The sequence below is a fragment of the Terrapene carolina genome, unplaced genomic scaffold, assembly GCF_002925995.2.
Source record: "Terrapene carolina triunguis isolate 2854851 unplaced genomic scaffold, T_m_triunguis-2.0 Scaffold180, whole genome shotgun sequence".
NCBI lineage: Eukaryota > Metazoa > Chordata > Testudines > Emydidae > Terrapene > Terrapene triunguis.
This window is the reverse complement of record NW_020664531.1, coordinates 7,358,474-7,373,347: the sequence shown is the minus strand read 5'-3', so window position 1 is coordinate 7,373,347 and position 14,874 is coordinate 7,358,474. Positions and strand designations below refer to the sequence as shown.

The 14,874-nt window shown below is 42.7% G+C and overlaps 1 protein-coding gene across 1 annotated transcript in view; it reads right to left on the bottom strand.

Moving 5' to 3' along the window:
• Positions 1-14,874, bottom strand: part of LOC113407020 (ATP-binding cassette sub-family A member 13-like) — a 289,939-nt gene that overhangs the window by 260,799 nt on the left and 14,266 nt on the right. The window contains exons 3-5 of the mRNA XM_026654099.1: positions 12,911-13,034; positions 2,281-2,432; positions 827-855 (exon numbers count right to left, since the gene is read on the bottom strand). Of these exons, the coding sequence (XP_026509884.1) occupies positions 827-855; positions 2,281-2,432; positions 12,911-13,034 (305 nt within the window). The remainder of the gene's footprint in view (positions 1-826; positions 856-2,280; positions 2,433-12,910; positions 13,035-14,874) is intronic.

The following is a 14,874-nucleotide window of genomic DNA, read 5'->3' as shown; positions in this document are numbered from 1 at the left end:
AAGGCTCTCAAGAGCAGTTTATAAATGGTACACTAAACAGCGTCCCATCCCAGGTTTGAAATTGTAGTTTGCAGTTTCATGAAGAGTCAGAAATAGTCCCTGATCAATTTTGGAGAGAATTCATTATTCCATTTTTTTTTTTTAAGTGAAGGTAATGATTTGAGAAGGATGCAGAATTGACAACACTAAAGATTGAATTCTGTGTCTATTCAGCCTTGGATTTTTTTATTTAGACTGCCAACTGTTACGATGGTGGGTGATTTATCCACTAGAGACAGGACAGACAGCCAACTCGTCTCACAGAGCTATCACAGGGGTCATGGGAAGAATTTTTCAGCTAAACCATGTAATCCTTGTCCTTCGCTCCATCTCCACCCCACCTCACTGCATCTCATCCAATAGGGTGTAATCTCTTCTAAGCAGCAACAACCTCTTTCACTGTGAAGTGCCTACCACCTTTTAGATGCAGTAAAAATAATCAACAATTCTCAATACATAAAGCTGAGTCTTTTTAGGTGTTTTGTATTATGCTTTTATACATCTTTGTACACATGTTCAGAGAGTGGCCTAATGCACTTTTAAAATCTCCAGATAATCAACAAACATACTTCACACAACAAAGGCTTTTAGCCACTAATAATGCAGACTGGATTCCAACCAGTGATGCAGCAATCCATGACCCTCTATATTAGGTCCCTGAATCACTGTGCCCTCAGCAGAACTCCACTTTCTACAATATGCTTTACTAAAACTTGAAAAAATAAAATCTATCCATTATTGCTAAGTCTGAAATTGTAACTTTCCACACACACAAAAAATTACTTACGGTTAAGAAAATGGAACTGTTGGTGGACCCTGTAAAAATAAATCGTTTTCCTTTTACACAGAGACACGTTATTCTTCACGACAGAAGTATCACTACTAAATACAGTGAATGAACACTTAATAAAAGGCCATAAAACTAGCAGTGCACCAAAGAACTGGTGATCTGATAACCTTTTGCACTTCCTAATATTTCCGGGTATCATTACATAGCCATTTTTAATGAAATTACTTACCAGGGATGATTTTCACTGGCAAGGCAAAATTATCATGTAAACTGTAGGAGAGCAATATGGTACCAGGCACTACCGAGGACTCTATTCTGCTTAGACAGGGTTACCAAAAGAGTGCTGGGTGTCCTACACAATATAACAGGTTAAATGCCATCCTATTTCAGAGGAAAGGCAGCAGAGTGGGGGTAGTGAAGTGTGCTGAAATGCAGATGAGTGGGGGGTAATGGAGGGTGCTCGGGGTAGATCTGACAGGACAACTACTCTGCAAGGTTGCTTTGTGTGTACAGGGGGGATGCATTTGGAAGTCATTACTCCTTCTTTAGAGCAAGGCAGACAGGCCCTCTCTCCCCAGTATGCAACCCCTTTCTAAGCTCCGCATAGACTGGTGTGGTTCTGTACCATCCCTTACTCAAGTCAATGGCTGAATGTCTCAATTTTTGCAGCACGTGCACAGGCTGTAGCATAGGCACTAGGGGAGACAGGGGCTAGGTCGAGTCACTCCCATGTGCACACCATGCCTCTGCACATGGGAGTGACTCGACCTAGCCCCTTGAAAACATGCCTGACAGGGTAACCAGGTGATCATATTACTAACCCTTGTCCTTGCCCTATGTTATTAGGGATAAGTAATGTCAGATTGCCAACTCTCCAGGATTGGCCTGGAGTCTCAAGAAATTAAAGAGTATGTCATGTGATGAAATCTCCAGCAATACATCCAACCAAAATTGGCAACCCTACACAGAGCTGTAGGAGACAGATCTTTATTGAGCAGACTGGGTGGCCAGTGTTCCATGCTGCAAGGCCTGTGTTTGTCAAATCATAGCCAGGCCACAATGTCTGTGCCTTTGTGCCAGGTGTCACCAAACTAGGGCTCCTCCTGAAACCTGACCTTCTTTTTCCAGTCCCACTCATTATATTCCTCTCCTCAACCACTTCCCTGCTATTTATCTCCACAATCGTTTTTGCCATGTCTAATATTTAGATTGTAAATGTATGGGGGCGGGCATCCATGTCTCTGTAGAACACAGCTAGCACAATTCTGGGCTCTATAAAATAAAGAAAACCCCCAACAATCGTTATCATAACAATGACAATACTTCTAGATCCACTTCTTAGCTAAAACAATGATTTTTTTTAATGATAAAAGGAAGCTATGTCTTTTTCAGTGGCTTTCACTCAGTGCCAGGTAAGCACATCAGCCAATTACTAAAAGAGGATGACTTACCAGAGAACTTTGATTCTTCCTCCCACAGCTTTTGTAAAGCAATAGCTTTCTCTGAGGTCTCTGAAATCCCCTTCGCAAAGTCTTGTATCTCTTTCAGGAATGTCAGGTCAGTTCCCATAACGCTGTCCTGACCACCTTGGAAACTGGAAGCGCTTTCCATGAAAGGGGGAAAGGGAAGGTCATTTCAAAATAGGAATTGGAAAAAGCAGCTGCGAGTTCCTCTCCATCAGCTGTGAGCGCCATTTTGCGTATTTGGGGTGAGAGTTTTTAAATGTTCCCCATTTACACATTTTTTGTCAGTTCATTACAGTTGCCTTGAGTTGTGTAAAAATCCCACAAAGCCGTGGGTAGGAAGACAACGAGAGCTGCCCTATTGGAACAGCTAATCTGGTGTAGTTGGGTGTAGTTAGACTCTTCCAAACAAGTCTAAATGAATTAAAATGCACCTAGATGTGAGAGACTGTGGGAGAGGATTTCTTCCTGAACTCGACTGATGGTTAGGTTTTGACTTGAAGACTGAGAATTAACAGGATAAAATAGCAGAGACTAGCACAGTGGTCCCCAAACTGTGGGACATAGAGGAACGTTCAGGGGCAGCTGTGGGACCCAGGTCAGCCCCCATGGGAGGCAGGGAGGGAGCACCACCCAGCCCAGCTCCATCCCCAGCTTCAGCTCCACTCCACCCTCTGCTCTGCCCCCAGCCTAGCTCTGCCCTTATTTCCTCTCTCTGCCCTCACGCCAGCTCTGCCTCTAGCCCCAGCTCCTCCCGCAGCTCCACTTTCAGCCCAAACTCCTCTGCTGAGCCAACTGTGCAGTAATGGAAAGGGGGATGGACAGATTCCATCACTAGTAATCGGGGGGGGGGACGCACAACAGGAAAAGTTTGGGCACCACTGATCTAGCGTAACTGCAGTTGCTATTCAACATGAGAGTAGGGTTGCCAGGCATCTAGTTTTTTACTAGAATGCTCAGACGAAAAGGGACCCTGGTGGCTCCAGTCGGCACTGCCAACCAGGCCATTAAAAGTCCAGTCAGCGGTGCAGCGGGGGCCCGGGGCTAAGGCAGGCTCCCTGCCTGCCTTAGCTCCGTGCGACTCCCGGAAGTGACCACCAGATCCTTGCGGCCCCTAGACACATGGGCGGCCAGGGAGGCTCCATGCACTGCCCTCATGCACCGCCCCCACAGCTCCCATTGGTCGCGGTCCAGCCATATGCCTAGGGGCTGCAGGGACCTGGTGGCCACTTCCTGGAACCTGTGGTAAGTGCTGCCAGGACCCTGAATCCTGAACCCCTTCCCGCACCCCAATCCCCTGCCCGAGTCCCCTCCCGCACCCCAAGCTCCTCATCCCCGGCCCCACTCCAGAGCCCACACCCCCAGCCAGAGCCCTCACCTTCCCCATACCCCAACCCCAGCCCTGAGCCCTCTCCCACACCCCAAATCGTTCATCCCTGGCCCTACCCCAGAGCCCATACCCCCAGCCAGAGCCTGCACCCCCTCTCACATTCTGAACCCGTGTCCCAGCCCGAAGCCCCATCCTACACCCCAAATCCTTAATTGCCAGCTCCACCCCAGAGCACTCCCAACTTCACCCCTGCACCCCAGTCCTCCCCCACCTGCACCCAACCCCCTGCCCGGAGCCCTCTCCCGCACCCTGAACCCCTTGTTTCTGGCCTCACCCGGAGCCCACACCCCCTGCCCAGAGCTCATATTCCCCAGCACCCAATCCTCTGCCCCAGCCCTCTCTCACACCCCAAACCCCTCATCCCTGACCCTACCCCAGAGTCCGCACCCCCAGACGGAGCCTTCACCCCCTCCCACACCCCAAACCCCTGCCCCAGCCCACTGAAAGTGAGAGAGGGTGGAGGAGAACAAGCAATGGAGGGAGGGGAGATAGAGCGAGGGGGGGCATGGGGTGGGGCAAGGGTGTTCGGTTCTGTGCCATTAGAAAATTGGCAACCCTACACAAGGGTGAAATTCACTTTGGGGCAGGTGGCGTGAAATAATGCACAGGCCTCATACTGGACCCTACACTGGGGTATATTTCACCCTCTGTGTATGTTACTAACCTACTGAACTGCCCTGGAAACATTCGGTGCCTTAACAAGCAACAAACACTACAAATAATAATCACAATGATAACAAAAAGCAGCAATAGTAACAGTTTCTGAGGCAGATGCATGCTGACGGCAGCAGGCTTGCTGCTTAAAGCATAATTCTACTCGGAAAAGTGACTGTAGAGATGGCGTCGTGGGGTTAGATATCAATTGCCTTGCACTGATTTCCATATTAAATTTTCCAGTACAATAGAAATAAATTGCACAGTTCCAGACTTGCCACTACTGGGCCATCAAAAGTTGTAGTTATGAAGATTTTAATATAAATATATGCAAATGTCATGCAAATACAAGCTCAGTCATTTAATGGGCTAACAGAGGCATGTCTGGGGACACGCAGAAGATTCTGCTTTATTGTTGACAGAATCTATATACCTAAAGCATATGACAGTTTTACTAGTATATGCAGCAGTTCATGTAAAAAACAGCATTACATTACCTGCACTGATTTCCCCCAGATCTTACCACATACACTTTTTTCAGCTAAACTGAGCTATACATACTTTCTATAATAGTGCCATCTGGTGGCTCGCTGACAACATCACAGTTTCCAAGCCCTGAATATTAGTTGTCAGATGAAAACAACACATATGGCCCGTATTTCTCTCTTCCTTTTCTTTACACAACAAAATTCCCAAGAATGACCCTGGACACAACAAACCTCATAACAGAAAAATTCTGATGAATACATTTCCTAGATTTCTAATATAGATGGGCCCCAGGAACAGAGTTCTGGTCTGGTTGTCAGCTTCCCCTGAACTTTAAGCAGGCATTTGGTTCTGGGAGTTCAGGCCTCAATCCTACAGTGAGCTCTGTGCTGGCAGACCCATAGGCCCACATGGAACTCCACTGACTTCAGTGGGGCTGTGCAAGGATGAGCCCATGAGGAACTCAGTGTAGGACTGATCGTTGAGGCTTGCTTCAGATTTTGATCATTTAGCTACTCATATACCTGAACTGTTTTTGATATTAGGGATATTTTAAATGTGGATTTGGGGAGGCTTTTAAAAACTAAGCAAATATATTGTTCAGAGGAATTACTACAGTGGTCAGGCCTGGGGTCCGGCTAGTCCGGTGTCCTGTCTCCAACAATAGTCAGCACCAGATGCTTCAGAGGAAGGGTCAAGTAACCTCAGACTAGGCAGATATAGGATAATCTGCCTCCCTCACCATGTCTCCTCCTAATCCCTTTTATGGGGTTTGGTTCTAGTTAACATACAAGGCTTCCCAGGGAGAGGAGGCTACTTCATGTTATTTACTTTATTTAGACAGAGAAAAGGCACATATCCGAGAACTCTAAACAAAAATACAACTCCAAACCTACCTAGATTAGCCCCATCCCACAGTGTAAATCAACCAAATAGCTGGAATTAAAATCTCTCTCCCTCCCTGAACTTCCACTCAGCTGATCAATAGCCTCTTATTGGCCACTGTGCTCACTGACCCCAAGCCGGATAAACAGAAGAGCCTCTCATCATGACTTAGAGGTCAACAAATTCAGGCTATTTGGGACCAAAAGAAGCAGGAGCTGGGGAGCAGTTATGGAAAGCAGCCTGCTGCCAGCCCCTGTTCTTTCCATCCAAGGGATTAATAGCTTGAGTGCCTCTGAGGATCACAACTGCAGCAGTACTACCCAGGAAGGGAGATTGCCTGTTAGATAGGCAGAGCACAAACCATTTAAAGGCTGGTTTACAACACTTCAAACTTCGCTTGGAACTAACTGGCAGCCAGTGCAGACTCCTGGACACCACCATAACATACTCTCAGTGTGAAACACTGCTTGATAAGCAGACAGACAGTTGAATTCGGTACTATTTTACTGAGCGTTTGAATGGACTTAAGGAAAAGCCACATCTAGAGAACACTAGTAATTTAATCAAGTGACAGAGGCATGGGTAACTGTAGCAAAACAAGCTCAGATGGAAAAAAATCTTAGCCATAATTCCTTGCCGAGCATGCAGGAGCAGCTGTGACCTTCAAATTGCAAACTCAAGCAAAAAACACCCAAAGCCCCCCCCAGTCAATGAGGCCTATATAACCACTTCCAGTTAGTTTTGTTTGGCTTAACCCTCATCCAGCAAGCTCCCATGCAAACCTCACACTCAGTGCTTAATTTGCAATGAAAGAGATGCCGAAGCTCAGACAATTTTTTTACATTCATAACTGACGCAGGAAGGCCAGAAGTGCCAGAGTTATGAACTCCCAAGTCCAGAGGTGCCAGAGCTCAGCCCTGGCACAAATTACGCAGGCTCTCACTCAACCAGATGGGTAAAGTACTCAGCCAAGGCGGACAGATCATACCTCCTCTCTATTGCCATTGAAGCGCAAAGGGCAACCCAGCTGCTTTCCTGCACAAATTTTGGAAGTCTTCCTGCAGTCTCCCCCCCACCTCCCCCGACTTCTCAGTTTGTATAGGGCTACACAAAATCAGTATCTGCCCTGGCAAAGAGAGCAGCAGGAATTGCTAGATAAGGTTCTGATCTTGATTTTAGAAAAACTGCCATTCTTGAGACCCGTGGGGCATTACTGGGAGATTCAGGCCTGAATTAACTCCTTCCCTGGTGCAAAGCCCAGGGCAGTGACCAGGAGGGAAGGCAATAAGAATGCAGGGAGCTTTTTAACCTCCTGGCTCTGGTTAAAGTAGTCCTGAGGGCTGCCCTAACTTGCACTTCTCCTACAATGGCCACTGTGGGCAATTGTAGCCCTGCACAGTAGCTAGGTCATTAGGCAAGCCCCAATCACACCCCCACCTAGCTCTAGAACAACTGCTGGGAAGGTATTTGCTGAAGGCTCCTGGTAGTGGCTTTATGGCTGCTTGGAACTGAATTCCTTCCACAAGTGCACACACTGTTTGCCACTGACCCTACCTGCAACAATCTGCTTCGCTGCAATGATAGAACCAGAAGATTTTGAAAGGCTGTGAAATTTAAAAATCAACAGGCCACTCTCAAACTATAGACTTATCAGACTAGGAAAAGTGTGGTAATTAGAGGTTACTTATTTGTGCATAACAGTTAATTGGAGCTTGGGTCCTGGTTTTAATTGTGAAAGTAATGTGATCACAAGCGGAGTTACAGTTGACTGTAAACGTGAGAGAGGACTTAATTAAGTAGGTCCTCCAAATGTTTACTTAGCAGCTATTTTGAATAGTTATTTAATCTGTGCTTTGCATTTGGGTCTGAATACAAGTGAAAATATTTCCCCCCAAACTGAATCAAATCAGAATATGCCAAATATAGATGAAAAATATCTGATAGCCTTATTAGAAGCCTTCTGGGAGGCATACTCTACCAGGGACCATTATACCAACCCCCACTGCAAAATTCTTCCTGGGTAAGGAAGGCCCCATTCCCACAATCCTTAGATATTCTACTACACTAGTAGAAAATTAAAACATCATAAAACTTCCACTGGGTTCTTGACTACTTAACTAAATTTCACTTTCGTTCTAGCTTGCCTGATAGCCAACAGGAATTGTTGAAGACTCATTCTTGTCTGCTTCAAATCTGAATAGATTACAGATAGAACAGTTGGATTCTTTTTATAGTGCTTTAATACATGCGACTCAGTTTTTCAGCTGGGGCAGTGCTTGAGTGATTAACATCCAACGTTTTCATTTTTAAAATGGACCCATGAAAGTTGAAACAATTAACACCTACCAACCCCTGAAAGCTACAAACATGGACAATTGGAGGAGGAAAATAGGAATTCTTTAATTGCATTAAATACAGTGGACTAAGAAACTTCTGGAGGAATAGAGTGAAAACTGGTCAATATTTTGCTGAAATATAGGGACAAACTCATAGAGAGGACAAATCTACTCTGAAAAACAGATATATAAAAAGGTATTGTGGCGTTCTCGGTTTGTCTCTGGAGAGTTTTCAAAGTAAAAGCTCTGATCCTGAAAACACTCAACTACATGCTTACCTTTAAGGATATAAGGAGTTCCACAGTGAACCTATGAATCTAAATTTAAGTATGTGCATAAATGTTTGCAGGATCAGGGCATAAAAATAGCCAGATTACAAGTAAAACTTCTCCCTCTAAACAGCAGCCCTGAGAACTCATTCTAGGCTCTGAGTACCAAATTGGATTCTTGCTCTCTTGCACCTCCCCACCAGTAATTAATGTTCTAGCAGCACAAATTATGCCTTTACTTGCAGCTGTGCAAACCCAATGTCTTCAAATTATGCCTCAGGAACACCTGTGCAACTTCACTTTCTTCAGTGTGTTTGTGAAGGTATGGTTCAGAATAGAAACAAGGCACAGATTTTTATTAGTGAGGGTAATTAAACATTAACACAACCTCCAAGGGGTTGTGGTGGATTCTCCATCACTGGCAATTTTTAAAACAGGATTGGATGGTTTTTTTCCAAAAGAGATACTATAGTTTAAACAGTAATTAATTCAGAGAAGCCTCATGGCCTATGTTATGCAGGAAGTCAGAGTAGATAATCACAGAGGTCCTTTCTAGTTTCATAATCTAGAAAACCAATTAAAATTTAGTAAACAATCCTGTTATTTTCAGTTCCCTCTCTTAGATGTGTTGGTTCAGCAGGGCTAACAGCACCAAACACAACAACATTTATTTTAGTTACTAAGATCAGTCTTTTAATATACAGCTGACTGCATGTTCATCACAGAGGAAGATCTTTTCCATACATACAGCATATTGTATCTGTACTATATTCCCATTAAAACAATTTAATATATAGAGTAGCATGCAGAATTAGGCACTGAAAGTAATACACACACACACACACACAGTTCTCAATTCTCTGTGAAAGTGGTGGCAACACACTTTTGGAATCATTTGTCCCCAGATCTATCACTCTTGGGTATTTGAGATATAGCATGCAAATTATTCAGATTTGTTTTAAATGTGTGGCACCCCTAGAATACAAATACTTAGCCAGGCTCCCATGAAGACCATGTGTTGTTAATATGCCACCTAGATGCCATGAGAGTGACTTTGGGCATGCCTTCTGACCTTTAAATTAGGGCTGTCGATTAATCACAGTTAGCTCACGCGATTAACTCAAAAAATTAATCATGATTAAAAAAATTAATTGCAATTAATCGCAGTTTTAATTGCACTGTTAAATGATAAAATACCAATTGAAATTTATTAAATATTTTGTATGTTTTTCTACATTTTCATATATATCTTGTATTCTGTGTTGTAACTGAAATCAAAGGGTATATTTTGATTACAAATATTTGCACTGTAAAAATGATAAACAGAAGAAATAGTATTTTTCAGTTCACCTCATACAAGTACTGTAGTGCAATCTCTTTGTCTTGAAAGTGCAACTTACAAATGTAGATTTCTTTTGTTACATAACTACACTCAAAAACAAAACAATGTAAAACTTCAGAGTCTACTCCCTAAGACAAACAAGTTTGTTTACATTTACAGGAGATAATTTACATCACTGGAAAGGCATTTGCATGGCACTTTTGTAGCCAGCACTGCAAGGTATTTACATGCCAGATATGCTAAACATTCATATGCCCCTTCATGCTTCGGCCACCATTCCAGAGGACATGCTTCCATGCTGATGACGCTTGTTAAAAAAATAATGCGTTAATTAAATATGTGACTGAACTCCTTGGGGGAGAATTGTACGTCCCATGCTCTGGTTTACCTGCATTCTCCCATATATTTCATGCTACAGCAGTCTCGGATGTTGACCCAGCACATGTTGTTCATTTTAAGAACCCTTTCACTGCAGATTTGACAAAACACAAAGAAGGTACCAATGTGAGATTTGTAAAGATAGCTCCAGCACTGGACCCAACATTTAAGAATCTTAAGTGCCATCCAAAATCTGAGAGGGACGAGGTGTGGAGCATGCTTTCAGAAGTCTTAAAAGAGCAACACTCCGATGCGGAACCTACAGAACCCAAACCACCAGAAAAGAAAATCAACCTTCTGCTGGTGGCATCTGACTCAGATAATGAAAAGGAACATGCGTTGGTCCGCACTGCTTTGGATGGTTTTCGAGCAGAACCCTTCATCAACATGGACGCATGTCCCCTGGAATGGTGATTGAAGCATGCGCATCTGGCATGTAAATATCTTGCGACGCCGGCTACAACAGTGCCATGAGAACGCTGTTGTCACTTTCAGGTGACATTGTAAACAAGAAGTGGGCAGCATTATCTCCTGCAAATGTAAACAAACTTGTTTGTCTGAACAATTGGCTGAACAAGTAGGACTGAGTGGACTTGCAAGCTCTAAAATGTTACATTGTTTTATTTTTGAATTAAATATTTTTGTACATATTATATATTTGTAAGTTCAACTTTCATGATAAAGAGATTGCATTATAGTACTTGTTTAACTTGAATTGAAAAATACTATTTCTTTTGTCTTTTTACAGTGCAAACACTTGTAATCAAAAATAAATATAAAGTGAGCACTGTACAATTTGTACTCTGTGTTGCAATTGAAATCAATATATTTGAAAATGTAGAAAACATCCAAAAATATTTAAATAAATGGTATTCTATTATTGTTTAACAGTGCAATTAATCCCCCACTTTAAATTGTCCTTTTTAGTTAAAAAAGCATATCTTGAGCATAAGCACCAGAAAATTGAGGAGTAACTGGGCCATGCAATCTAATGAGGAACCTCTACATAACATTTATGCCAGCACTTGGAACCTAGAGGCTGTTGACAGCCAGCATAACTCAGAGAAGCCTTCAGGTTGATCTAATTTATACTGGTGGACTAGCCTGGAACAGACTGTTCTCATATGAACTTTATGCCAACTTTTCACACTTCTCTCCTGAGTAGGCTGTGTGCTTCATGCTTCTCAGCCATAAATCTAGCATCTATATATCTATATCTACAGATAGATATTATTTCTGAATCAACTTGATTAAATCCTTGGAATATCCCACCAAATTCCCCACTAGATCTCTGGAATGAAAGAAACTCTGCCTCCAGGAAATCTTTTCCTGTTTTTACACTAAGCTGAGATGTGACTTTGAGCCTATAGTCAGAGCTACGCAAATACTCATGCAGCACAGACAATCAAGATAGTTCACAGTTAGGTACTTCACTATATGAGTGTCATATTTTAATATCAGGAGCTTCCAACCACCTCAGACAGAACAGAAAAAAAACTTGATTTTTTTTAAAATACGAAGTCTGTGTAGAGGCATAATGCATTGTTATTTTAGCACTGATTTGTGTGGTAGAGAAATAAAGTAAACTGTAATTTCAGGGCTCCATTTTGTACATTCTACAATACAGTGTGAGGAAAATTACCAGTCTGGGATAGCTATTCTGTTTAAACAATTTACAGCGACTCACATATAAAGTAACTGGAATGTGATTTACTCCAAACATGTAACAATAAAAGGACATGAAGATTGTGACATACTACTGTGACATTGAAATCTTTACACTTGACCCATGCTAAATTCCACATTATCTTTAAAATTAAGCTTTTCACTCTGGAAGGCCTATAAGAGAGCAATTTCATTCTACTTGGTTGATTTTTTTTAATATATATATATATATATATATTCACAGCCAATCACTGTGTTCTGGCTAAGTGACCTGGTTATCCAGTTTGTCCTGAATATAACTCTGAAAAAAGGCTATTTGCAACTATGCCCATCATCTAGAGAGCTCCTTGCTCACTTACATTCATAATTCTCAGTCTGTGGCAGTATGTTAAAGTAAATTAATGATTTACATGTTTGCTACTATGTTGAACTATTACCAAACAGGAAAGCTTTTTAAGTTCAGTTCTTTTGTGGCTGTTTATGACTTATTATTATTTATTTGTATTGCAATAGTACCTAGGAGCCTTCCTGCTGGACCAGGACCCCATCGTGCTAGGTGCTGTTCAAACACAGAACAAAAAAAGCCCCAAAGAGTTTAAAATCTAAGTGTACTTTTGGGTTTTCTCTCCTGTGTTTGACTTTGCCCTCTTTAGATTTTCTTCTTATCTGTCTGACCACTCCTTTAGCTCTTCCTAGTTCCTTCTTTAGCTCTCTGTTCTTGTCCCTCAAGATGCTGTCCTTGATTCCCGCTCTCTTCCCTCTGCACCCCATAGCTGGGAAACCTCAGACACTCCCAAACTATCCAAAACACAAATGTGAAAATATAGTATTGTCTTCTATGCACAGCCCCACATCGTGTATTGACAGAACTTCTAACAAGGGTAAATTATCTGTCTTGTGTGAGAGCATGGGGGTCTGGGGAGAGCACAAGAAGTCTCCCCACCTTCTGCCCTGACTTTTTTAGACAGATCAAAATAGCAGCCTCTGTGAGAAGCAACTGCTAGGTCCTTGCTATCTCTGGAGAGTAAAATCACCCTGAAAAATGTAAGGAGATGTCAGAAGGAGCCCTGCCCCTCCTCACACAGCACTCTGGGGGGAGCAATCTAGCCCACAGTAATCAAATTCCTGCAACTCCTAGCTACTAGACAATAATGATCCTTCTTATGGGAAAAGACACATTAGTCAGAAATACTGATAAATTGGTGCATCTTACCGGAAACTGTGTTGTTTCTGAGATGTGTAACTGCTGTTCTTGCACCTTGAGCCAACATTACAGAAGAGACTCTGAACAAAAGGATAAAGGCCCCGACTTGGCAAATCTCGGGCTTCTAAATAACCTAAAAAGCAACAGCAGACAAAATTACATCAGTGAGACTAAGGCTATAAAGCTTTAGTAGTAATATTGCTCCCCCACCCCTAAAACTCGTTGGAAAAATTACATTGCAACACAGAACCTTTTGTGAAGACAGGCTAATTTCACTGGTGTTCTGGAGGAAACCTTGCCTGATTTCTTGCCAGCTCATCTGCTCAGGTCCTCGGCAGTCGAGCCTTCCAAGGTATGTGGCTCCAGGATAGCCTCCATGCAGACTGCCCCAGGGCTAGGGACCCCAGGTGTTTGAGGGTCCATGGCTGTGGGGAAGCCAGTCATGTGGAATACCCCGAAGATGGGAACCCAGGGCTTTCAAGGGCCAGGGCTGTGGAGCAGTCCGCCAAGTGGCCTGCCTGGAGCCAGAACTCCATTTCCTTTTTCAGAATTTTTTTTTTTAATGGTGGGTTTTGTTCCTAATTGGAATAAAACCAAATTTTGAAATATCAAAATCATCCATGAAATGGATTGATCTTTCTCCACACAGCTCTACCTACCACAACACTTTGTGAGAAATGCAGCTAGCGCAATCTCTTGATAAAACCTTTTTACTGCGCCACCATGCATTCCATTTATAAATGATTCACCCAGCACTGAAACGTAGGCACTGCTGGGGTTCAGTATGACAACAGTTTATCAGCACAGAGCAACACTGTACAACAGTGTTATCCAAAGTTTTGAAAGCTGAGCTCCCCTTTAGGAAAATGAAACCAGTCACTCTTTTGCAACCCCACTGTGTGTTTGGTTTTGGCCTACCCAAAATGACCGTCTATTTAGAGTAGACTGTGCAAGTCTTCCTAATAAAATATGTCCTTTCCTTCCTTCCATGATTTAATGAGCAGTGAAATAATTAGCAATGTTGACATTTAATGTATCATCACTGGCATTTGAGCTACCACTCATTGAAATGAATGGGGCAGTTTGCACTTCAGAGCAATTGTTTCAAACTTTCTGCAAACTCATGCAGACACTGCTGCACTAGTTACACTTTGGTTCACATTTTGAAGGGTGTTTTTTCTTCGTTTGATTGTTTTTAAATAAAGCCAAGACTCTAGTGAATAACTGAGAAACCTGTCCATTCCTCCCATGTAAGCCCCCAGTTTGGCAGCCACAGCTATATAGGATCCTTTGGGCAGGAAATGGAGAGTATTTCATGCAATTGAAATTGCTGGAGAAATAGCTACAATGAGTTACCCAAGTTGAATTAGGCCTGGACATAACACTCATATTGAATGTTCACAATAGAAGTGGAAGAACTGGAAAAACTGTAAAAAGCAACAGAGGGTCCTGTGGCACCTTTAAGACTAACAGAAGTATTGGGAGCATAAGCTTTCGTGGGTAAGAACCTCACTTCTTCAGATGCAAGTAATGGAAATCTCCAGAGGCAGGTATAAATCAGTATGGAGAAACTGTGTATTCAAGTATTCCATAGTACCTGAAAAAACCCAAGCTAGTTTTGATGGAAATGAAATATCATTATTTTTGAGACATATATCACTAGAAATTGCACTACCAGTTAAGCAACATAGAGACACCCCTGCATAACTCCCCAGAAAGAGTATTAGCCTGCTTCATAAAAACATAAGCCCTAGTTCTAGTTCTGTATGACCAACACCATTTTGAAAACCACCCATCTTAAATAAGTTTGACAGTTTCTAAATTTTACTGAGACTGTAATATTGGCCCTGATCCTACTTACCAAAGTAGCTTGCAGAATAGGGACCATACTCTGTAGACAGCACAACAAAATTCTGCCCTCAGCTACGCTAGTGAAAATTCAGTTACTCTGTTGAATTCAGTGGGGCATTACC